The sequence below is a fragment of the Lathamus discolor genome, chromosome 3 (genome assembly GCF_037157495.1).
Source record: "Lathamus discolor isolate bLatDis1 chromosome 3, bLatDis1.hap1, whole genome shotgun sequence".
Lineage (NCBI taxonomy): Eukaryota > Metazoa > Chordata > Aves > Psittaciformes > Psittacidae > Lathamus > Lathamus discolor.
Window position 1 is genome coordinate 60,767,249 of NC_088886.1, and position 25,991 is coordinate 60,793,239.

The 25,991-nt window shown below is 40.3% G+C and overlaps 1 protein-coding gene and 1 long non-coding RNA gene across 4 annotated transcripts in view; one reads left to right on the forward strand and one right to left on the reverse strand.

Moving 5' to 3' along the window:
- The first annotated feature begins 2,364 nt into the window (after positions 1-2,364).
- Positions 2,365-25,991, forward strand: part of LOC136012351 (uncharacterized) — a 48,139-nt gene continuing 24,512 nt past the window's right edge. Inside the window, exons 1-2 of the long non-coding RNA XR_010611683.1 lie at positions 2,365-2,480; positions 25,639-25,833. This is a non-coding gene — a long non-coding RNA (uncharacterized LOC136012351). The remainder of the gene's footprint in view (positions 2,481-25,638; positions 25,834-25,991) is intronic.
- The window catches only part of UGGT1 (UDP-glucose glycoprotein glucosyltransferase 1), a 45,438-nt gene continuing 32,963 nt past the window's right edge, over positions 13,517-25,991 (reverse strand). For all 3 annotated transcript variants that reach the window (XM_065675524.1, XM_065675526.1, XM_065675525.1), the window contains 11 exons: positions 24,672-24,757; positions 24,249-24,333; positions 23,274-23,362; positions 22,673-22,777; positions 22,045-22,129; positions 20,606-20,788; positions 19,274-19,434; positions 18,678-18,792; positions 17,936-18,052; positions 17,444-17,603; positions 13,517-16,990 (listed from right to left, as the gene is read on the reverse strand). In XM_065675524.1, the coding sequence (XP_065531596.1) occupies positions 16,965-16,990; positions 17,444-17,603; positions 17,936-18,052; positions 18,678-18,792; positions 19,274-19,434; positions 20,606-20,788; positions 22,045-22,129; positions 22,673-22,777; positions 23,274-23,362; positions 24,249-24,333; positions 24,672-24,757 (1,212 nt within the window). In that variant the 3' untranslated portion in view covers positions 13,517-16,964. The remainder of the gene's footprint in view (positions 16,991-17,443; positions 17,604-17,935; positions 18,053-18,677; positions 18,793-19,273; positions 19,435-20,605; positions 20,789-22,044; positions 22,130-22,672; positions 22,778-23,273; positions 23,363-24,248; positions 24,334-24,671; positions 24,758-25,991) is intronic.

Genomic DNA, 25,991 nt, shown 5'->3' on the forward strand with positions numbered 1-25,991 from the left:
CAGCAGTGATTTGTGTTATACCTTAGTTACTGGGCTGTTCTTATCTCATCTCAACCCGTGGGAGTTGCATTCTCTCAATTCTCCTCCCCATCCCTCCAGGAGCGGGGAGGGTCGGGGGGGGCGGCAGGGGGGAGAAGGAAAGAAAGAGGGAGAAAAAAAAAAGAGGGGGGGAGTGAATGAACGAGCTTTGTGGTTGGGTTTAAACCACGACAGTTCTTTTTGGTGCCCAACATGGGGCATGAAAGGTTGAGATAACAACAGATCTGACCGGATTAATAGTCACTCATCACAATGCTGATTTATTGGCTCTCAAAGTTGGTTCTCTTGATCTCACAGTTTCAGAATGCTGTACATTACGTAGAGCTGGTATTTGCTGTGTTGGTGTTTTTCAAGTGTGGGGCTTGGGCCAAGGTTCTTGTCTCATTGTACTTTACGATAATGACTTCTAATACAATAGAATCATTGATCATGAAACTGATCGGGCTTATGTTCCCAGTGTGGTCACCACCTTTATATTTTGGGAGGTATATAATAAAAGTGCTTAACAATTACACATCTTTTTTTCTCCTCCTTGGGTGGTCAACCTGTGAAGGAGACATTCTTTTACTCTAAAAATCCATAATCCTACACTGATTTTTCTAGTTTTTATTCTTGGCTTTGTGTCACCTTCCCAGTCTCCTTTCTTAAAGGCTGTAGGTAAGGGGTGAGCAGCAGGAACTTAGCTTGTTGATTGGGAATTTCAGTTATGGCTTGTAGCATATTCTAAGTAAAGTGACATTTCACTTGTATTTGTAAGGAATTTAAGAACTGTTCTGTAAGAACTAAGAAGGAGAAAAACTGCTACTGGTAAACCCAGGACAGCCCCAAAGTGCCCATCTTTGGTGGGTGGGAAGAGGCTGGAATTAGCAAAGGTGTTCTCCCTTTGCTTGAGCCTGGTTTTTTTTTCTGGTGCTCAAAATGTCCTGACTTCTCTGCCCATTGTCAGTGTTGATGTCTGTAGGATTCTGACCAAACGTGTGGCTTTGGATTTGCTGTACTAGATTTTGTGAGGTAATAGAATGTTACAGGGACAAGCTAGAACAACAGCCAGTTTTCAGGGAATTTATTGTGCATCTTCTTTTTCTGGATATTCCCTACTACTTTTGGATATGCATGTAAGCAAAGCCAACTTGGCTGCCACCTTTGGTTATGGGGAAGGACTATGGAAAAGGTGTAGAGCAGCAGTATTCAAGTTTTATTTTTGCAGGCTAATAGTTCTTGTTTTCCAAGACAGTTATGTACCATTCCGTGCTGTTCTTTAACTGTACAAGGAACAGGCTTCTGGTTTGTTGGTTAACTTTGTGAATCTCAAAATCTGTGGGTTCTGCTTGTACTGCAGGCTGCTGGATCAGAATAAGCAGAGAAGGGCATTTTGATTTCAATATAGCTGTGGTGGCTCATGCTGAATGGGTTTACCATGGCTGAGCTGCACTACGCAGCTCCTTGCAGGATTTAAATTCTTGTAGATTTGCAGCTTTTTATTCCAGAAGCTTCTTGTCTGTTAGGGACAGCCTCACCCGTGGTCAGTTTTAATGTGATTAGGTTAGATTTAAATAATAATAATTTGTTAAAAAAGCACTGCTGAGAGCTTTGTAGGGATCACAGAGGTCTAATGACTTCATCGAAGGCTATAGCTAACTTAAGCATCTTTGGATCAGGCCATACTTCCCAGTGCTGTTTGTGAAGGGAATTGGTATCCCTACACGTTAGGAGTGGTTTGCATGGAGTTTTTTAACTTGCCTCTGCCGTAACAGAGTGATCCAAATTCCCTAACCAGACAGGCTTTGCCTGAAGTGTTGCTTCATGTGAGCATCTTTGTTGGTTGAACAGCAGAAAAAAAAACCCAAAGAGTGGGAATGTTTTCAGGTAGCACAGCTTTAGCAAGGTGTCTCTGTGCTTGCAGTGTAAGATAAAGGCTCTTAGAGATAGGCAGGGTTCTTTCTTTGCTGTGTTGCACCTGAGCGCATGCTCCATTTATTGCACACAGACCATATATATGTTCTTTATTAAGAATATACATAGGATGTTATACACAGTGATGTATTTTAATATCTTGCAGAGCACTGATAAGCCGAAGTGAGAGTTCATAGTCACCAGTCAATGTGACTGTTGAGCTGCATGATGAAATCTTCCCTGTGCATGGCCTCTGCACTAGACAGGCTTCCAGTAAAACCTGATGACATGGGGTTTGCTGGTATCTTCACTAGAGAAACAGAAACTAATTCAGGACAAAAATCATTTTTCCACTTGTTACCTGAGCTGTGAAGTTCTGCTTCAGCTGAGTGGTGTGAAATTATTACCTTGAAACTGCTGATTAGACTGAGCTCTGTTTTTCATTATAGGCTCTATGCTAGCAGAGAAAATGGACACCTCTTCTGGATCTGGTCTTGGCAAATACTTGAAAGCTGTTGCCTGTTGATGTTGCACTCTTCTCCTTGCAGGTAAGCAACATTTAGCTTGGTCACAAAATTGTTGACTGTAAACCGATGGCTAGACCTTGAATCTCTGTTAAGTTACTTTGCTTTTTAACTGTCCGGTAAATATTGTTTCTGCACACTCATGCAGCTGTGTTATTATAGTTAAGTTTGAAATTCGTTGGCAGTCTCGTGCTTGATCTTATCATTTGCTCCTCTCCCCATTAATTAGCTCACAGCTCAATGACAATTAGCTTTGGATTCTTTCTGCATTTCATTGTGGGGAGTTGATGCAGTTCTGGAATGTGATCATACTTTGCTGTACTATATTCAAACATCGAAAGAATAGGTGGGCACTGCTCAGCAAGTACTTAGAATGTGAATCTATCAGACTGCATGGGGTGTACATAGGGAGTTTCTCTAGGCTGCTTATTTACAGCTTTAATGGCACCAACAGTTGGTAATTCAGTGACTTAGCTCAGGCATCAAGTAGTTCATTTGTATTCTCAGCAACAGCTAGGGGCTTGCTAACTTAAAATAAGTTTAGTCCCATCCACCACCCCTTCTCTGCCCTTCCACTACAGATAGGTTTTCTTTTGTGTTTTGTTTTTCAATTCATGTGCTCCCACTGTCATGATGATGTGGCCTTAGAATCTGCCTGTTTGGAAAGTTGGCCTGGTAAAAAACAACCCTACCAAAAAGCCTCCCAATATTTATTCTCGTCAGATCAGCTTGCTGAGTCTATTTGCTTTAAAGGTTTGTAGTTAATTCTGTGGGTGAAAGGAGCAGGGCTGTGACCAGCCTTCTCTGGGACTACACTTGAAGTAGATGAGGTCATAGTGTACCTGTGGTACCCCACCCTGCAGTTTACTTACATTGAGATGTTCAGAAGGGATTGATTTACAACTTTACTACTAATAATAAAAAGTACTGGTACAGTGCTAGGTTGGTAGGGTTTTTTAAATCAGAATTTCACCTTCTAAAGCTAGCATGTCTCTTCTGTGTTCTTATTGTATACTTCACATCTTTCTTGGCTCTGGACATGTAAATATGGCCACATGATGTTGCTTTCATATGAATGAAAATGGTATTTTCCATACCAGATTTTATCTTCTACACAACTGCTTAGTAATCCTAAACTGCTCGGGACTTAGCTTTCTGCTTTTAAGGGTCACTCATGAGCATGACCTTGGGCTATGCTTTTAGGGTTCTTTTCTCACTAAGCTTCACAATGAAGCTGGGCGGTACTGTGTGGAACAAGTCTTTAAATGAATGGCACTTCTTGCATTCCTGGGAAGCTCTTTTGCTGTCATGAAACTCCATTTCAAGTGCAGGAGAAGATGATAGGAGGTGGTGGATTGTGTGGTTTGTGTGGATCTTCATTTTTTGTAATAAACTCAAAAAGCTGAAAATGTTCTTGCAAGCTGTAGCTCCAAAAGACTGTAAATGACAGAGGAGGTATTCTGTGTGGGACTTCCTAACTAAAGCTCTGGTGCCTTGATTCCCGTCTTCTTGCAGCTGTTTGAACTGAAACTGACAACTGCCTACTTCTGTGTTTGTTTGCTACTTCTCCAGAAATTGCTTCAAAATATTTGTATTGTTCTATATGTTTTAACTAATCTATTTATATAAGTCTTAGCTACCATTCAGAGAAAGCCCAAGTATAAAATCTTTCTAAATGCAGATAAAATTCAGTTGGTGTGACTGGATATATTATTCATGGCTATGCATAATTAATAACCTTGTAACTCACCAGTGACAGCAAATCAGATACAAAAGGGAATCAATAAAGACATAAATACTTGGAATAAATAATGTATCTGCTTTCAGGTTGTGAGTCCATCATTTAAATACCAGTGGTTTTCCTTGCATGGTTTTTATATCTTTGCTATTCAATAGTGCTTGTTTTAATTTGATCACTTTGCCTCCTGCCACTTAGGTTAGGTAGAGAAGGTTGTGTGTTGTTTTCTAATTAGATGATGAATTAATTCTTTATCTTCCCTTCTGGTTCTGCTTTGGATTTCTATTATCAGAGTAGCCTGGCTACAGATTTCAGTAAGACTTGAATTATTTACTTGCTCTCCTGTGACATACATAACTGAGAGCATGCAGAGCACTTGTTTTGGAGTGTCTGGTGTCTCTGAACTCTTGCTGGAGAAAGCATAGGAGATAGTTTGTGAAACCACGCCCCTCTTTTCCATGTTTGGGTGGGCTGAACAAAACAGTGTTTTAAGACACTTTTTGAGTTGTAGGTTCCTGCTGTGTTCCAGGCATATGACTCGTTGCCCCCTCCCCCCTAATCTCATGAAGCTGTAGAGCAGAACAGGGGGGAATTTGGGTCAGAATCTAATGGAGATGCTGGGATCGTGTGAAAAGGCTGTAGCTCAGGTTCTGATCTCTGTATCATACTCAAATATGAAGAAAGAAGGAAAATAAAAGAAAATAAAAAGTAAGAAGTATTTATTTTTAGGACCTGTCTTTCTTTGGCTGCAGTAGGGCAGTAACTGTTTCTCACTCTTCAATTTTTGTGGAAAACTGTTGTTTTTTAAAAGAAAAATGTGTGCTTATAGTTACTACATTTATTAGCAGCCCTGGGTGCAATTGTTCTGTGCAATTGTCCTTCCCCTTTCCCATCCCCAAAGGCCTCTAGAGGCACAGCCACAGTTTCAGAGTTCAGTTGAATCAATCACAGTGCTGTATTCGGATATACTCACCAGCAATTCTCCAGTCCCTGCAACTGTTGGTGTCTCCTGGTGCTCCCCTGGTCCTGCAGACTTCTGCATCCTCTGGAGCTGGATACTTCAGAGAGGAAGCACTGTATACCTCTCCTTTTTCCTTCACCCCATCTACTGCTTATAGGACTTTGTTTAGAAATTCTTCCTCCTAAACCCCACAAAGGCTTTTGATCTAACACCACACCTGCCTTCCTGGCATTATTCCTCCTTTCCTTCTTCAGGTTAGGGCCGGACAAGGGTGTGAAGTGTGGGGACTTTGGGGTTATTAGTTCTGTGCTGTGGACAGGTAAGGGGAGGTGTGAATGTTGCTCCTTTCCATGTGTAAAGAGAGCCTGCTGGAGAGCCGGAGCCTGGATGTGGCCTCAGTTTCCTATACTTGTTCACCTCACTGTCCTGGCTGCAGGGCACTGGGGCATGTGTGGTTGAGTTCTGTGTCCGGGTTTGCGAAATCTAGGAAAGCAGATGTAAGATACAGTGTGTTATTTTGGTAGAATGGTCTGTCCAAGGAACATCTTTTAATGTTAAAGGGGTTGGATAATTTTTCGCTGCCTAAAAATTGCCTTTGTCATATTAATTATGTTTAAATACAAGAAGCTGTGTTGAGTGTTGCCTATAGTAGGGCTGGTATGTGGAGAGGGGGATTTACCTGCCGTTCGCCAGTGTAAATGGGGATAAGAAAGGGTTAACAAACAAAAAAAAATACGCCTATTTCATGGATTTTCAAATCAGTTAGTGATAGGTTAGAATACTGAGAAACATCTAAAGCAACACTTAGAAGAGGAGCTTCTCGTTTTCTGATACATAGGCATTAAACTGCAGTCTTAAGTAAATGAATGAATGAGCAAACAAGTTGGACAGCTTTCAAATGGTTGCAAGGTTGCGTTCCTTATAGCAAGAGCTTTCTAATACCTCATTCCTTGACACCTTCATCCCTAAAATACTAGGCTTTGAGGAAGAGCTTTTAAAATCAACTTTGAGGTTTAAATATTCAGTTTATGCTCAGCGGGGCTGACACTGTCTTCAGATCAGATTTCTGCTTTTAAAATGCAGTTCATGCATTGATCAGCAACACAAAGTGGTCAGGTACATTTATTGTTCCATGGATATGAGCTGGCAAGAGGTTTCTCATGCGTCAGCTGTCTCATGGAAGGGAAGCAGGCTAGGCAGGAAATTTGACAACGAGGAAGAGAGGGATTGCATCTTGTTCCCTAGTGGGTTTGTCCAAGAGAAGTAGGCAGAAACACATTTAGAACCTCAGACAAAAGGATATGCTGCAAAGTATAGACAGAGCATAGCTTTAGGTCTCCTCAGGTGCCACTCAGATGATAGCATGTACTTTAGTGAAGGAGCTCAATAATGCTTTTAGTTGTTTTAAAAGAAAAAAAAAAAGGGGGTTGGGAGGGGAGTGTGGGATGGTTTCATTCACAACATACACTGAATTTTCAGAGCTCACCCTTCAAAAAGAAAGAGAACTTAATCAGTTATATCAGTGAATAAAATTAAGGTCTTGAAAATGTATCATAGAGTCACAGACTGGGTTGGTTTGGAAGGGACCTTAAAGCTCATCCAGTTCCAACCCCCTGCCATGGGCAGGGACACCTTCCGCTAGAGTAGGTTGATCCAAGCCCCTGTGTCCAACCTGGCCTTGAACACTGCCAGGGATGGGGCAGCCACAGACAGCTTCTTTGGGCACCCTGTGCCAGCACCTCAGCACCCTCACAGGGAAGAACTTCTGCCTAATGTCTCATCTAAATCTCCCCTCTGTCAGTTCAAAGCCTTTGGCTTGTCCCTACAAGTCTTGTAAAAAGCCCCTCTCCAGATTTCTTAAGGTGTTAGTGTACCCCAGGCAAAAGTGTTTCTCTGAGTGGGATGTGAGATGACAGCTTCTCTTGGAAATATGATCTTGCTGTAAGTAATACAGACTTCTACCCTTACGTCCGAGTCCTTTTTGCCATAGTGGGAGGAAGAGAGATGATCCTAGAACTGTGAAGGGTTTAACTAAATTGCTTTCTACAAGACTTTTTGCCCGTTCTTGCCAAAGAGCTTGTGATAATCATGATTAGATACAAGGCAGTGGACCAGATAAACCTGGTTCAATGTAGTGTAAAGATTTCTGTGTTTCCAGCCCATTTCTCCTAGAACCAATTCATTTTTGTGAAAGAGGCATTCTAGTTCTAGTGTAGTGCTAAAAAGGGATGATAGTGTTCATTTGAATGAATTGGCTCATGATTTGCACTAGAAAGTTGATGGCAAGTGAAATAAAATTGCTTCCACCGGATTTTATTACTAATAAATTGTAAAAAAATCCCCAACCAACAAAGCAGACAAACAAAAAGCCACCCATAGCAGATCCAGAAGTTCATGTCTGGCTGCTTCTTTTCCTGGAAGCAGTTAGACTTTTCCAAGGTAACTATGTTTGAACTTCACTGAAAAGCCTTTTAACTTAATAGTAGCAAGTCTAGCAAATATATCAGTTCTTCAGAGAGTGCTCATTGCATGTGAAGACATTGCATGTCTTAACATGCATGTGACATAGCCAGCGTGCAGCTGTGGGACATGAGAATGTATTCTTCCTACTTGGAGCTGATTTGAGTGGAGTTTGCCAAGCTCCATTTTTCTGTCTTCTGGATTTTATTTTTTTTGAAAATGGAATGCCAGAGTAAACCGCACGGGACAAATATTTCCCAATTTAAAAATTGGTAGAAATTACTGGGAAGGGATTAGCAGGCACTTGGGGACTCTTTAAGCAGTGCAAGCGCTCCATCTACAGGTCGAAACGTCTGCTAAGATCATCCTTGTGTAGCGTAGTCAGAGTGCTTTCAGTTACATGCATAAAAGGACCATGTAGCCAAAACCAATGAGTCCACCAATGTGATTGTGAGCAACCAGCTTCCAATTTGTCTTGGTTCCGTGAGAAAGGGTAAAGTTGCTGCATGTAAAGGGGCGGTAGCAGGTAGGTAGGTAAAAGCCAATATTGGCATGAGGGGAAGAGTGTGAAATTGCCATGTGTAAGTTTAGGTGGCAGCTGGAAGATGATTTCGGTCGCTGTCAGTGTGAAGTTTGAACAGCTTCTGAGCAGTAAGACGGGGGAGTGAGAAACCCAACTAGTTTAAAGTGCTTTTGATAAGTCTGTGGCTGTGGTATCAAGGTGCTTGGATTCGTTGTCTTGAGTGGTACCTTTCAAGTCATCGGTCAACAGTGTTCTTGGGACAAACAAAACATTCATGAGGGCAGTAGGATCCAGTCTTTTATTTTTGAGGTTTTTTGGAAGACTCCAGTCAAATGGCTTGTGAAAACACAGCAATGTGTTCTTACCAAGATCTGGACAGATAAACAGCAGCAAGGAGTTTTCCCATATAAGCCTGCCAATGCGTCTCCATTCAGAGTTAGAGACACATTCCTGGGGTAGGAGCATAATTCGGTCAGCATGTCTGCTAATTGGCCTCTGGCTGCCAGTACAGCAACAGATAAGGCCTTATTTACCCGAGAGAGAGAGAAACACAATCTTGCACACATCTTAAATACAGTTCAATTTAAGGACAAGAAGTAGAACATTAGGAAAAATGTTCCTAACTCATTTAGCTTTGTTCCTAGGTGAAGATGGCAAAATTGCTTTATAAAAAGCAGGATACTTACTAGGTATGTGTGTGCTGTATGTAAAAATAATCTTGTTTATTGATAGTACTGGGATATCTTCATCAGTCTGGTGCAGTGCACATGAAGCAGTTGATCCTTTGTTTTCCAAAGGGACAACTCAATAACTGGTGTTTAGGAAGAGTCTGAAGAGATGACTGGGAAATCACTGACCCAATGACATTAGTTTTTGATAAACTGTGGAAGATAAGGCATGTGTTCCAGAAAATCACAGCAAAGAGTTACTTGTCCAGACATCTGTCTGAAACAAAACAGAGGGGAAGCTCCTGGGACATCAGTGGTGCCTTGAGAGCAGAAATAACTCTTGAGAGAGTTTTATGGGACATAATTCTTGTCAAAAAGTGTGTGAGGAGTTACGGGTTTGGGTTTAGTAGCAACACTGAGCATATACACTGAATATATACGTGATCGGTTCACAAACGCTTACCTTGTTGTTCCAAAATGATATTAATATATCCTTAGATCCATGTGTTGAAAGGCTTAAGGACCAGTTAGCAAAGTTTTAGTAGTAATGGTGTGGGAATCCCTATCAAATCTGTGTTTGAGATTCTTTTCCTCTGCAGTGATCTGTGCTGTTCAGTGCTTTCGTAAAGGTCTGGAAGCAATTGTGGTGACAGCTGTTCGGCAGCAGTGAATCATATGCAGCAATGCAGATTTCTTGAGGCCTCTTTCTGCAGGGGAACAACAAAAGCATTTCAGCAAGGCAAATTTGAAATTAACATCTAGGAAGGAGAAACACAAGGACTTCCAACACATATGGGACTGTGTTATTAAGTCAAAATAGGGTTTTAATGATTGTAGTGGACAGGCAGTTCAAAAGAAATTCTCAGTGGGATAGGTAGAAGGCCTCCTGTGGTGCTTGGTGGTATTAAAGGCAAATATTCAGTAGAATGCATGTGGATGTACAGAAATAGACATGCACAGAAACACTTTTTCTATGTGCAGTGTTGCTGAAATTGATCCTGGAATGCTTAGAATAATATATCCAGTTTGGGTGCCAGGATTTTCCCTTTCTTTATTAAAAAATTAAAAACCTAGACACCCAACCAAGCAAACTACGAAATGTCAAAAAAACAGTCTAAAGGCTGAAGGAAGTACTTTGAGCTCTGGAATTCCTTACTGTATATTTTTTGTAGTAAATAAATACCTACAGGTAGGGAAAAGATGGGTGACTAAAGAGTCTAATATCTGAGACATGTCCTTTTCAGCAGAGAAAGAAGATGTATGAATGGTAGAAACTTTCCCCAGAAAGAAGCAGGGAGAAAGATGCATGGCTGTAGTGTTAGGGATTAATGTTAAGTAAACCAGGAAGTCGGTTCTGTGTTCTTGTAGTATCTTTTAGGAGGAAGCCAAGGGCTGCGAGGTGTCTGTGCTTCATAGAGGGGGGAATAGTGAGAAGTACAGCAGCCTTGGAACCTCCTATGCTCCAGTTTCTACCCATTGCCCCTTGTCCTATCACTGGACATCACTGAAAAAAACCTAGCTCCAACATCCTGACACTCACCCTTTACATATTTGTGAACATTGATGAGGTCACCTCTCAGTCCTGCATCTCAGGTGCATTTGTACTCAGGTGTAGTAACAGCATGAGTTAAAGCAGCAAAAATGCTTGATTGCATATTCTGTGTTTCCTGGGCTGCCTGGGAGCAGAAGAGGACCCTGCTGTGCCGTAATCGAGCATATTTCTTTATTCCAGATCTTGACACACGAGAAGTGCTGTTCACTCTTCATCAAGCCCCAAGCTGCCTAATAAGGAACAAATTCAGTGTATTCCAAGCACAAGGCAATCTAGCTTAGCAATGATCTTAATAAAGTCTAGTCCGCAATAAAACCTGGTAGTCACAAGTGATTTTCCTTGAGTGTCCTGTTGAGGGAATGCTGTTCAATTATCTGGATTCCAATAAGCAGCTGGCATACATGCTGCAGACAGAAAGGGAGAGTGAGGGAGAGGTCTTTAATTATTTTCAAGTCAGCAAAGATCAGCATGTTGAATCAAAACAGATGGAGTGTATAATTCACTGGCAATACTCGTGATTGGGTAAATATAGTTACATGGCAAAGAGGAGGAAGGCAAAGCAAATGGAGAGGAATTTTCTTGTAGGTAGGCTTTGAATGTTGGTATATTTACACTGTTGCTGCTAGGCAAGGTGGAAGGGTAAATACAGTATCAGAGCCGACCTTTCTGTGGTGACTTGCAAGGCTGCTGTGGGGAAGTGGCTGGGTCTGGGAAAGTCAGTTCCCTGAGGAACTTTGAGCTTTGTGTTCTGCTGGCTGTGGCTGTGTTGCAGATAGCAGGTTTATGAGTCTCCTGGTTCTAGAGGGCACAGGTTTAATTCTTTTTGTGGGGTGCACTTCAGACATTTCTGCAGGGACTGCAGATCAGGCTGGACTTGTCAGACAAAGTAGTTGAAGATATATCCTGGAAGCTGGTGGGATGTGTGCAGAGGTACCATACAGCTACCAGATGGAGCTACAATACTGGTGGAAACTCTGTTCTTTCTGGTTCCCAGTTTCAAGGTTTGAAGTTACACTCCAATCACCTTCACTCCCCACCAAGAGGTAGTGTGAGAACTGATGTGACAAGCTTGTTGAAGCCCAGCAAGAACTTCCACCCAGAAGCCAACTGTGATGGCCTACACTGATGTACAGGGTTTCTGTTGTGATGCAAGCTGTCTGCTAGGGACAGGCCAGTGGTCCTTTTTGCAGGGAGTGCTGGTGTTAGCTGATGGTTAGAATGGCTTAGAGTTGTGAGAAGGCAAGGAACTCACTGGTGGGTGGTGGTACAGCCTGTTGCCCCTGTAGTACAGCTGAGGGTGCTGGGTTGTGCTGTGTGCTCAGTTGTAGGGATGTTTTCGTATGTTCAGGCACTGCCATGTGTGTCTTGGACAGGAACCCAGGCCAAACAAGTATGTAGAGAGAAGCTCTTCAGGTTTAGCAAAGTGTGTGTGCTTGTAAGACTGGTATGAGGCATCTCTGCCACTACTTCTAAGCCCTGATGTAAAAGGCACCCTAGCTATTGTAATTTGTATGACACTAAAGTGCATTTTAATGACTGTTAAGTCAGTGCAAGTATTTGATCAATAGATGGAAACAGGCAGCAAGAGCAGTGCCTGGAAAGGTGGTTTGTTTATCTGGAGACAAGGCACTGCTTACCCTCACACAGCTGCAGATCTGTTCCCCTGTTAGAGCCCAAATGGTACAAAGCAAACAAGTGCCTGAGATGGGCGTAGAGGTTTCTCCTCCCTTTTGTCCCTCCTGTGTGGATAGGAGTGGGACTTGAGCTGCTGTGCTGAATATACCAGAAGCAGCACTGAACAGAGGTTTGGGTAAAGTAATTTATTAAAGTTTATTAAAGTAATTAATTCTTTGTCAAACTCTTTGGTTAGAGAGGTACCATGCTTCCTTACTTAGAGGATGGCTCTCTATATCAAAATCAAATGCTGCTCATGGAGGAATGCAGAGGTGAGAGGAGTTTTGCCATGCTTGGCTCTGGAGAGATTAGCTAGTGCTCCAGCAAAGCTGTGGTCACAGGTTTACTCAGTGTAGATCTGATATGCCAGAGGCAATCACAGAGCCAGTGTGCATTTCTGATTCTACAGGTACCCTTTCACTTCATAATACTCTCAGGTAACCTTGGACCTCTGCTTTTCAAGTGCCTGCTTTCCTTTTTCTCTCATGGCCTTTAAAAAATGACCATGAGAGAATACAAGCACCCTGCAGTGCTTGCCACCTTCTAATTGAACCAAGCCATAAAGAAACTGGGTTTTCCTCAACTATAGTTCTAACTCCTTGTGGAAGTTCCTTGTATTAGTCCCCCATCCCTTCCCCCCTTTCCCCACCCCCAGCAGTTTGAGGGTGGAGGAAAATCACTCTTGGACATTAACCCATGTATTTCTGTAATTCTGTGATTCTGTTGATGTACAGTTGATGTACAGTCACGTGCTTAAGTATTTACTTTGATAATTAGAAGTGTAGTGCAAAACCCTTTCTTGGTTGAGGAGGCAATAGGCATATGGCATGTATTTGTTCTTTCTGGCTGCTTCCTTTATCCCCTTTTAGTCATCTGCTAGGATTTGCTCTCAGTTCCAAACCTGTGCAAGTTCAAACAGCTGTAGGAAACCAAATACACATTTCTATGGCATACAACTGAGCTTTCTGTATAAAACAGTCTATTTTATAGCTCTTTGATTAATAAAGATACTCTGGTTGAGAGGCTTTTCTCAAGGGTCCCATAGGAGTTTGGAATTCATTCCCACCACCAAAAGAGACGCAGACAAAGCTTTGTAGTTGAAAGTATTATTTGAGAAAATCCTAACTTCTCACTATGAATTTGTTAGTGTAAAACTTAATCAAATGAACAAAAATGTAGAAGCACCTGGGGGATTTGGGGGTTTGTTGTTTTTTTTTTTTAGTAGGTAAAGTTGAAAAATATATAAATCTACCTTAAATGTAAAACACTTCTATCATTTAATTAAAGTTTTTCGGTTTAGGGGTTACTTTAATACCACAGTTAACAAGACTGGCTTGGAGGAACTCTTTTTCATTTTCTCTTCTAGAAGCTTTTCAACAGTATCCTGACAGTTGAATACAAGAGAAAGTGAAAAATGTCCTGTAAGCAACTCCATTAAAACATCAGTTATCAGACCCAAAGTAAGTGACATGAGAGACACGGGGTAAAGAACAGAAAAGGCTTTATTAGGGTAGACAGATATTATTGTTGCCAATGTACTGGGAAACTCACTGTAATCTCAGTTCAGGTAACATTCAATACAGAATAACTCCCAATGTCTTGGGTCAGTAGGTATCAGTGCCACGCTGAGTTAGGGTATGTTCCTGAACAGACTACAGAAGATTTGGATATGCAAAACAGTTCATATTGAAACAAATGTTTTTTTTAAGATTGTCACTGGATATTTACTGCTTTGTACATGTCCCACCCCTTACATTTCCTTTACATCCCAAGAACTAAATGAAAGAAAAATCTTAAAAACATATTCCTCTAGTATTTGTTCTCTAGTAAGGCAGTGAAATCTTCCTTTTAAAATAAAGTACTGGGTGTTTTTCAGTATGACTCTTTTCACCAAGAGGGCAAGCTGCTTGTATCCAAAGATGGTGAACAATGTCATCACTCTGTCACATAAGTGGCCTTTCTAGTCTGAGGGATCCAAAATTACGTTGTGATATCTGTAATCCCCTTTTTCTATTTCTGATTACCAGTTTTAATAGTTTAGAGGAGCAGGCCATCAGTGGTATGATCAGAAGCAGCTCTATTTCAGTCATCAGCTTGCTCTGAGATGCTTTCTAGATGGACCTGTTAGAAGTTTTCTTTTATGGCCCAGTTGAGCACTGTGCACAGATTCACAGTAAGTGACTGTTCTCCTGTATGATTGCTGTTCTTCTGTGCAAATAAATAGTGGCTTCCCAGGAAAAAACTGGAGCAGTTCACATTCAAAATGATTAGTACCATGTGCATTTTATAATGTACTTGAGAACAGGTCCAGGACTCTCAAGAATACTGGAAAAGGTTCCAAATATCACAGTACATGTTCATGGTTTCTGTCTGTATCAGTGGTGAATTGGATAGATTTTTTTTTTTTTTTTCCTTAAGAAGAGCTGAACCAGAAGAGCATGGTCTCTGTTAACCAGAGGGAACAAAAATATCCTCCATGGCTTCCTAGATCTTAAATAAAGTGAGGAAGTGCATACATTCACTATTAGAATGGAGGAGCATAACTGGGGGGGGGAAAAAAAAAGAGAGAAATCTATAGCTGATATTTAAGAATATTTTCTCCCTATTCAACTCCGAACAGACCATTGTAAATTTTGTGCTGAATTTAAGAGGTTACTTGCTGCTTTATCTTTTAGCTTCAAATAATATAGGCAGCAAGATGTGGTTCTAGATAGGAGAGGGTCTTGTTTTGCAGAAAACTGGCATCTCTTGTTCTGAGGGCTTAGGCAGATTCTTTCCCTGCTTGACACCGTTCATCCTAAGCTGTTCTCCTCTACTGCCCTCGATGAAACAGTTGGACAGCTGCTGCCTATCTGATCCTGTGCTATTCATTCCATGTGCTCCAGAGAGGCAGATGTGGTAGCTGAACACAGAAAGGGTAATCTTACATGTGCTGTATTATCTGTTTAGAAGAGGCTAATTGTCATAATATGTAAATAATTGGTGGGCAGGCACATTATTGGGTTTTACACTAGAAAAAGGAAAAATCCCTTTAGAGTAAGTCTGCTTGTTCTTAACTGGAACAGTCTTGATGGAAAGCATAAGCCACTTGTAACTTAGAGAGCAGTAGGGAGACTCTCTGAATTTAGAAACTCACAAGGTGGAAAATACCTGAGCTGATAACTTATACTCTTGAAGTTCCTGGTTTGATATCCAGCCCCCCGTGTTCGCAAGGCTTTCCCTCAGGAGAGGGGGAGATTATAACCTGTCCTTTCCAATACCTTTCTAGAATCACCCACTTCTGATACCCACCAGAAGTGTATGGGCAGTGTTCCTATTTAATTTACTGACCTTGTCTCCAGCACAGCAATGTGTGTTTGGGGGACCCCAGCTCTCTCTTTTAACATGTTTTTTTAAGAGTTTGGGTTAGGGATGCAGGCCCTTTATTGAGCTGGCTGGAGAAGAGCTGCTTTTCTGTTCAGCTGCCCTATTGAACAGTTCAAGCCAGCAGTTATAGAGTTAACAGATTCCTCCAAAACAACTACAGAATGTATAATAGAAGAGTTTTAGAAGAGTTTATAAAGTCAGGATTATCTTTAGTGTGACGCTCTTACAGCACAGAACATTGACTTGTATAAAAACATGGGAGGCAGAAACGATCCCAGTACATAGGGAATTATATTTTACTGCTAGAAATACTACTTTAGTTCTTAAATTTCAACTCTTCAACTTCTCTGTTTTGGGTGAGCAGACAATAATCCTACAGAATGAGGGAAACGGGGTTTGAGTTTTTAAAATTGGTATGTTCATAACAGAACTATGGCAGTATCTCCTTTAAAAACTGACATGAATATGAATGATATGAATTATGATTAATTCTTGTGTCTTGTCTGGGCACAGAATGAAAACAAATGAAGGTGAAATACTCAGGAACCCCAAAATCAAATTAGGACTGTCAAGTGTGCAGGCAGAAATGATGCTCAAAGGACTGAGTGTGAACTAAAGCTTAAGACCTAAGAACACCAAAGTTTTTATTAATGTGACAACATCTGTTTGAAGAAAAATAAAGTTAATGAAATGTACAAGATGATAAACTTCCAAGCTTCCACAGATTTTGTAACAAAACACATTTGTGAATCAGAGAACCACAGCAATAGTAAGGCCCTTCCAGTTTTGCAGACTGATTTAAACTTGGAGCAGGAAGGAGGGAGGGCACTTAGATTCAAGTCAGGTGGGCTAGGGCGTCAAATTCCATGTTTTGCTCACTTTGTAAGGGTAGGCATTTGTATTTGGGTGGACATTTTAATAGATTGTGATAGCTTTACATTAAGCCAGACCACCAAAAATTGGCCTGTAAATGAAGACAGGAAATAGAAAATCTAAGTAATACTAGATTATTTTTTTTTTTTTTTTTTTACAAAACCAAGGGCATACTGAACAAATCTGAGAAGCAATTCAGACCATTTGAAAACCTGCAGATAAAACAGTATCCCATTCAAGGCATGAGTCTGAGCCTTTAATGGTACCTGGAAAAATTATCTCCATCTGTTGAGGTTAGGAGTTATGTTCTAGCCAGTGGCTCAATGGGTCTGTGATTTCCAAGCTCTGGACTCAGATCTGAGGCTAACAGGATCTTCATCAGTGGTGGAGGTAGTGGCAGCTGAAGGAACAGGCTCTTGGCTTTTCCAGTGGATTTTGAAGTTTTGTTTCTGAAATGCCAAATTCCATCCTGGGCTCTTTCATCTCCACCACAGGTGCAAAAGACCAGTAATGCTAATTCCAGCAATCCCGAGCCTATTTCATATGCAGAAATTAACCCAAAGGCAAGTAATAAAAATGCATACATCATCCCATTCAATTATTCAGCAGTTTTGCAGACATACCAGAAAAAACCCTAGCTTTCCATATAAAAATTGTCTATGAAACAGTCTAACTTCAATTTTTCTCCATGGATCATAATTCCACATGTGCTGCTGGATCTGTTGAAGAGGAGAGAAAAATGAACATTCTGTTTCCAGCTGCCTCAATTGGCAGATTGGTTTGAAAATTAGCACATAAACAGCCCAAGACTTTTCTTTGCAAGGTTACCCGTGACTGAAGTACAGTTCATACCTATTCTGTATAGTGGCACTTTAATTAAGGGTTAAGATAAGGCCAAGGTCATAAAATTGCAGAAACAGTGAGGGTCTTTAACAGAACTGGAACAAGCATGCAATAGAGCTCTTTGTTCTCTAGGTTTCAGAAGTAGGTGAAGTTACACCAGCCTTCCTCACCAAGGTCTTTCTGTCCTATTAAAATACACATTATTTAACAGCTTGTCCATGTAAGCTTTTGCATCGTGCAAGCTTACAGTGAGCAAGTATGCAACTTAACACTATTCCAGAGAGAGAGGAAAAACCTCCAAGTAGTAGGGAAACTGCCTGAAAGATTACCGTGTGTGTGTTGTCCTGGCATCTCAGCTGGTATTCCCGTTTCTTTTTCTTTCTGAAAAAGACTTTGGAGCTGTTTGATTTCTTGATCATAGTCCTGCCATTCTGGAACTATACGCATTGCTGCTTGCAACTTGGGCTCTTTGGTCATTGGGTTATTACACTGCAAACAAAACATAAGAACTGTTCAGATACTTACTATGTAAAAAAGGTTCATTTACTGAACAGAGGTATGCTTCCCCCTGGTGGATTGCCATCTGTTGCTGGTGAACCACACATGCCTGTGTTTAGGTGGAGTACAGGGTAAAGTCTCTTTCCAAATTCACAACAATGCCACTGTTCCGGGTAAGAGAAATACAGAAGCTAAAGGAAAAAAACTTAAGTGCTGAAAACATATAAGTAACAGTACAGGCACCTAGATCTGAAGTAGGGAAGTGCCTCTAAAATTGGTCACTCTATTGTGACATAAGACTGAGGGAGCCATACTGTACTTACCAGATCAATGGTTTTTGCTCTCTTCTTTGAGGAGTCATCACACCATGTTTCACACCACAGCCACTCCTGTGGCAGTGATTTAATTGGCACCTGGTGGATCATGTTGTTAGGCAAATCCTGGTGTAAAGAATATGAATTAGTATGTGCAGGGTAGGAGGAATAACCCTCAAGCCAGATAGTATGGAGAAGTTTAGCTATTATAAAGAGTGATATTTTTTTTTTTTTTTTCCAGCACAAATACATGTTGAATCAACGTTTCATTCCATTCCAAACAAAGTCCTTTGGGGAAAAAACTGCATACTGTAACTGTTAATCTTACTTTGTTAAAAATCAGTTATTTAGCAAACAATAGTAAAGCAATAATATGAACCTAGTATCAGACCTGTACTGGGTAAGTTTGGAAAACTATTCCTAATTGATTAAAACCTTAGTGTTATTTTTATCATCTGCCACAATACAAGTCTTATTTCGGTGTTAAGTCAGTGCACAGTAAAGTACTTGGAGCTGGACAGCCCAAGAAACAAATACCCAGTTGTGTTACATATTTGTCTAGAAGTACACTGGAAAATTTTATAGTCTTAAGACATTTAAGGGTAAGGTGTTGTTTCCACCCGGCTGTTACGGTTGATGCTATCAATAACTGCTGCTGGCATCTGGCTGTGACTGAAGTTTGGCCAGGGAAGGAGAGGTCCCAATCTGCCATTATAGCCCATAAAGCAACACAAACCCAATAAAAACACACCTGGTCGAGGTTGGACAGACTGTTAGGATCCTGACTAAGACCCTGATATTGTCCTCTGAGTCGATCTCCAGCTGCTATCTTTCTGAACTTCTTCAGATCCACAACATAAAGAGCACTATATGGAGATGATGCAATTAGTAACGACATTTGACTGATGGGTAACTTACTGCAGCCCCAGTAAACCCCAAGATACAGTATGCTAAAACAATCTCCTGGTAGCAGTACATCAAATTATCTAAGACAAGGCAGGAAAGCAGTTCTAATGAGGTCATGGCACATACAAAAAAAATTCTAACAAATCTATCTTAGCTTTGCTGTCATGCAGTCCCTTCTTCCAACACTTGTTATTAACAAATGAAGATGTCTGGTTAGTTAACACTTCAGTTCTTCATCTGTAAAAGTTGTAGCATACTGAAAGTGACTTCAGTGCCCCTAGGGCTTCAAATGGACCATAGGCAAAGGAACCTTAAAGAGGCAACAGTAAGCAACAAGTGGTTCACTGCAGCATTGTTTTCACCTCAGCTAGTTTTCTGCTAGTTCTAAGCAGTAGCAAAAGCTTCCCCCCTCTATTAGGAAAAAACTGAATTCTTCAGTACCTGATGTGGTATTTTCTTCCAGCTAAATGACTTGCCCAATATCCTGATTTCCAGAACCTGTAGCCATCCATTTCTCTTCGACTGTCACAGAATGGAGTATATCCATAAGGAGCACCATCTAGATTGAAATCTCGTAATTCCTTTAGGTCTGTGCGCACAATCTGAAGGGAAAGGACATTTTATTTAGAAGGCAGAAGCCAATCACCAGTTCTTCGGAAATGCTGGCAGGATTTAATTCAAACTGAGCGAACAGTTAGAAGAAGAATTACTCATTATACCATGCAGTCTTTTGCACTGTGCATATGCAGTACCAAAACAGCACAAAAGGTGTTTAAAGCTGCCCTTAGAGTTGGAGAAACTAAACTAGAGCTTAAAATAAACTGATAAGGAGTTGGTCTGACAGCTGGAGTACCAAATTATTGCTTAATAAGCAGCAAGAATTCTCACTATGAACTCTGCTGTGATTCTTTGTATCCTTTCCTCTTGAAAAGTTCACAAACCCTTCAGGGATGAAGGCTTTTTAATGTCTTCTTGATACAGATGATGTGGCAGTGATACTACTTTAAAAATATCACTCTGGTGTGAAAAATGCATTAATATCTCTTCTATAAACACAACAAAAAGTGTCTCAAATGAAAACAGCATAGCTTAAAATCTGTACTAGGTGATACTTAAGTTGTAATGATTTTAACTGACATGGGATCACACTGTACATATGCTCAAACACCTAAGGCATTTTTTACTTAGGTGTTGCTAATTTATACTTCTCAGTTTCATGTATCTTTTTGAAGGAATATTTTTGGCAGTTCTCATGCGCATGTATCCTGTACTTCCAAACACTCCAGGCAATAAGCACATACAAAGCCTTATACCATTTGCTTTGCAGCAGAATATAGCTTCGTGCACAGGGGATTTGCCCTCCCGCTCCTCTGAAAGCCATTCAAGTCTGGCCAAGTGGGAATCCGGGGGGTGGGAGGGTGTTCAGTGACTTTAGAAAATACCGTATGTGGTAAGTGAGCTGCAGGCTGGGAGAACAGTCACAACTAGAAAATGGAAGGGTGAAACAAGAATCTATTTGGCAAACTGGCTGGAATCAGAGTGAGTGAATGATGAACCAGCCAAAAGAAAAGTACAGGCCAACAAAACCAATCTTGTGGGAACAGGCAGGAAAAACAACACTCACTGAAGCATGCTATAGTTACAGAATCAACCATCAATCGTGCCTGCAAAGGGCTCAAACTTGTAACCTTTCCAATAACAGAAATTGTACTCAAGAACATACTGTTCTTAAAGAAAAAAGAAAATGCAGAGTAATTTCAACCTCTGTGTTACCTGATCAGCATCCACAAACAGGATTTTATCAACAGCTAATGGGAAGAGCACATCTAGAAAGAGGATCTTGTAACCCCAGATGATACGCTGCTTCTCTGTTTGTTGATGAAGCCAGCGTGGCCATTTATACTGGACAAGCTCATACTGGAAGTTATACTTCTTTGCCATGTATGGGATGAACTCCTGCAGAGGGAGGGGAAAAAAAGTAGCTTATTTCAGTTCCTTGTTCCTCTGCAGGAAAAAGTGCATTACAAGAGGCAGACTTCTGTCCTATAGTAAGGCATAGAACATTAGAAAATGAAATACCACAAAGAGAAACTATAGTTTCCTTGTTACTTCAAAGACATAACCCCAAACTGAACAATCAGTACAAATTATAAAGCCAGCTGCCATCAAACAACTACATATTTTGGCATTTTGCCCCACACAATTACTTATGAGCCATTTTATAGTGATCCACAAATCAGTTTAAAAGAATGCATTACTCAAATCATAAAATTTCAGATGGGAGAACTGTTACTTAGGGCTCTACAAAGCAGTGAAATTGGGAATAATAAAATGAGCGAAAGTAATTTGGAGAAATTCTTCACTAGAACTGGCCTCACAGTCAAAGCAATTGACATTCTCATCTGTGAGGCTTCCTCTGAGAGAGTATAGTTTAGTCAAGGGATGCTGGCACAACACAGCCGTTAGAAAGAGAGGAGGGAAGCATTTTGTTGTACCGCTGCAAGAGGTGACTGACAACAGCAGTCATAGCACAGCCCATAGTTGAAGCAACAGGGACACTGCCAATTTCTTCCCCTTGAGTTCATGCTGAACATGTGAGATTCTCTCAGAAATGCTCTTTCCTAATATTGCAGGTTGCAATCTCTTAACATTCATTTACCTGTGGTTCCTGCTGTTTGTTTTATTAAGTCTCACATATAATCTGTAAGTATTTTCAGGTATACTCACCTAGAGCCTGCATCACTCCTTACTATGCACCACTCATGTAACCTCATCAGCCTGAAATGTGGTCTTACTGTCTCCTCTTATGGGGCTGCCTCCACACCTAGTCACAGGTATTGTTTTGTTGGTAGGCTTTTTTCCTATAGTCTTCTTTCAACCCTTATGTGTTAGATGTAAGTTTATAGCCCTGTATTTCATCTTAAAATCTATACCTTTCTTGTGTCAGTTCAGATTCTTTCAAGTATGACTTTTCTAATACATGCTCTGCTCTTAAATATTTACCTGCAGCATGAGTCTACTCTCAGCTTGCCTGTTATTTCTCACAGCTTTCTAGACAGAGTTGCCAGCTTACACCAACCTGATTCATTGTCAAAATAGAAGGTATACAGACAGGTGTGCGTGTGCTTACACAAGAGTATGTTACAGAGGTTGCAACTTGAAAACCAATGGCTTTTCCCCACCACAGAACAAATTTCTAATGAGTTACAAACCTTGAATGTAGGTGATAAGTAGTTCTTCAGAAACCAAAACTTTAAAGGGGTCTTGGTGTGCTTCAGCACAGACAACATCATTATGCTATCAAAAGAAAAAAAATAAAGCATTTACAGAAACAGCTGCTAGAAATCAGCTGTGTCACAGATTACAGATTACTGGTTTACATTGCTAGGCTAACTGCAGTTAGTCTAGTAACTGTGACAGGTAACTTGATCTTCGCACATGAAGAAAAACTGGGTAGCTGCAGCCTATTGCAGATTGCTTGGTTTCATCTACAGAATAACTAAACCTCTCACAATCTTTTTCTTTTAATGAGTCAGAATATGCAGCCTGTTGGCTTTCACAGTCCTTTGAGAATGTAAGTTCTTTTCCAAAGCAACTACAACTTATTCTATGGTATCCTAACAATACATTTGGATTTGGTTATACTGTAGTGAGAAAATGTAGGACAGAGACAGTGCTGTCTATTAAACCAAGTCTGGTTTGAATGTGTGAATGTTATGCACAATCTGGAGGACTTCTGAGCTGCTGAGAAAGTTTTGGGGCTTTTTTATATTCTTGCAAATTCTAACCTTTCTTCTATGGAAATCAGGGCACATTATCATTTGAGACCACAGGACTCACCGTAGGAATCTTTCATACAGGTGTCCTGAAGCCACCGAGAATATATTTAGTACATCATCTTTATCCTGTTTCACATCTTCATTCTTTTGTCCTCCTGTGAATCCCCTGAAAGGATAAATGTATTTATATAAAGGACAAGAGAGTAAGGGACAACTATATAAGAAAGAGTGCAACAGATGACGAATTGCTACAATGTTGGTTTAACATAGTATAACTGTGGGGTTTGGTGTCATTCCCCCCATGCTGGTCAGGCTATCCTCCACAAGGCAGAGTACTGCAGACACAGGTGTGGAAGTACCAGTGGCTTATCTGTGAACATTGAGCATCAATTGAAAGATTGCTGGCAGAGATGCAGCTGCTGGAAATGAACAATGTTCACAGGCTCCCAGGTAGCAGTGGGGATAAGGGAAGGCAAGCAGGTGCAAAGCAATGCTATGGTCTCTAGCAGCAGAGGAAATGATATGAAAGAGATCCCTATGAAAGATAGCCCTAAATTCAAGCAGTCTTAGTAGATAGCTATAGAATATCACAGATCAAACTCTATCATAAAACAGTTTTCCAGTTTCAAGAGAGTTTCAGGTTATTATTGAATTAGTTTTACCATTTGAGGGATTCCCAAAATCCAGATTCATTCTCACTGGTACCATCACTTAGTAGATCTTCATTCATCATATCCAGTTTTTTCTGAACCTGTAAAGCATACAATACTGCTTTAGTGACTGGAACCACAACTCACAAACAGCCATGGAGTGTTATTTTAATAATAGCTCTGTTTGTATCCATGTGAATTCTGCCTGGTAGAATAAGCTGACAGGTAACGTAAGCTGCTTAGAGAATCAGCTCAGTAGTGAACTGGCGTTTTCAGAATGGTTGGCAAAGCTGTTTTCAGACACCTAAGGCATGTTAGTCTAGATGGTTAAAATGCAGAGAGGTTCGTGGTGATGGAGACTGGCAAAGAAAAAACTCAAAGAAACCAACTAATGCTCCCCCGTTTCTAAACGGTATTACTGGCTACTGAGCCGGATGTACGATAACCATCACTTGTCATCAGCTGACTTCCTTAATCTTTTCAGCTCTTGTTATCTGATAGGCAACCCTAAAGACTAATTACTAATTTACCTTTTAAATTTACCTCTTATTTATATATATATACTAAAAAAAAAAAAAAATCTTTTTTTTTTTTAATTTATTGCCGGATGAATAAAATTTATCTGTAACAGATAAAATACTGGCTCAATGGATACACTGATTATTTATTGTCATACATATACAGGCCATACAAAACTGCCTTGTTTTTTTCTGAAGTCACAAGCACAACCGAGTCAGTAAAACATGAACATAATTGTTTCTCATGGGCATACAAATGGAACAGCAACTGTGTTATTCTCTCCTGTCTCAAAATACCAAAACCATGTCTACAGATAATTCTCTTATTGTTGATACTGTGATGTGAATGTTGCGTAAATTGGCCTAAGTGCTTGTTTGTAGGAAGAGATCATCAGGCCTTAATCAAACTTTCTTCCCCACTATTGGTCAAACAATGATTTTTAAGAGAAACTCTAGCTTTTGAACTCACCTTCACTTTAATAATTTTGCTCTTGAAGTTGTTGAGAACAACACTAACTTCACTAGCGTCAGGTGGAGAGTCTGTGCCATCATGGCTGAAAACAGAGTAAAATACTGACCTTTACTACAATGCGGAAATGTGTTCTTTTTCTTCTGTGTATTTTTCTACATGGTTTTAAGCCTTAGCTTTGTAAAACAGGTTTGAGACATGTGGAAATTAAACAAATACAAGTATCTGAACATGCACTTACTGGGTTTTTTAAAATGAATTAATTCCATTCATCTCATGTAAGTTATGTTCACTACAAAATGTACCTTGCTGTGCAGTTCACTAAGCTGTGGCAAGGGAACTTTTAGATTCACATACTACAATGCCTGCCTAGCTCAGAAGTTTCACAAGAGAAAGAATGAACTATTGCTTTAACGGTCCTACCTGTATATTCTGTAGATGTCTTCAGATCTGCCCTTTCTCAGTCTTAGAGTCCATGCACCAGGATTAGCTTTTAACTGGAAGTAGCCCTATAAAGCAAAAAGAGTATTTGTCAGTTTCCAGAAAATACAAATGTAGAAAACCAAGTTTTTAAGTCATGTATTTTGACCCACTGTTTTAAATCTGGAAGTAGTTATTTGTAAGCCAGCTTATTAACATAACCTTAAGGCATTACAGTCCTTAAAAACAGGAGAAAAAAAACCCAGAAGTTCTATTCAAAACTGTTGGTTTTTTTCCATTGGAGACAGGCATATGGAAAAGTCCACCATTATTTGATAGATGAGAGTCTTCAGGGTGCCTTGTTTGGAACAGTGCAAGCTTTTTTATGCAAAAGCTTGTCTTCATGAGGGAGTAAGTGGATTTCAAAACACTCATTGGTAACTACAGTGTAGTGCATGAAAAGTCTGTCTACAAAACTAAATCTAAATAATTTTTAAAGTTCTACAGACTGGTATTTCATCTGCAGCAGCAAACAGTAACATAATTCATATCATACAGTTACAGATATCTTTCCTGCAGAACTTAAGAAATTACAATGTGAAATACAGATTTTGTATACAAATCTTGTTGGAGTTTGAGGTTCCAGATCTGAACATTTTCTTCTATGATTTAGACTATTGCACCTATAGAAGATATGTATATTTGTAGTCATGCTTCTATGTCCCTTCCAGTTTTTGTATTGTGCATGCAATTTTATGAACCAGTCTGCTTTCTATAATATACATATATATAGAAAAAATATAAAGTAATAAAAAAAGCCCAGGGCATGTTCCTGGTCTTTTCATACCCCTTCACCCCTGGATTTCCATCACCTTTCCTCAACTAAATTAACCAATTCCCATTCTTTCACACTTCCGCTATTTTCTAGAATGTCAGCTATTCTTCATGACTCTCTCCATATGTTCCACAGGTCTCCTGAAGAAATGGGTCCCAAAACAAGACAGCTGCCCACCTGAGGCTTACAGTACCAGAATGGATGGTCTGAGGAGTACCCTGTCTAGACCTTCCCTGGAAAGAGGTTGCTAAAGAATATTGGCATCATTTTAAGATATTCCAGAAGACCCTTCTCGGCAAGCTGCAAGGAAAGGAGCTCGTCTTGAAAAAGGTAAGAGACATCTAACTACACTGCAAGCTTTTAGACATCAGTGTTAGGAATGATGTGGCTCTGGTACATTTGTGAGCAACTTCACAGTGTAAGTAAAGTCACATATCCATAGCCTACATACTAGAAAATACTTCATAGTTTATGCAAGTGATTGTGCT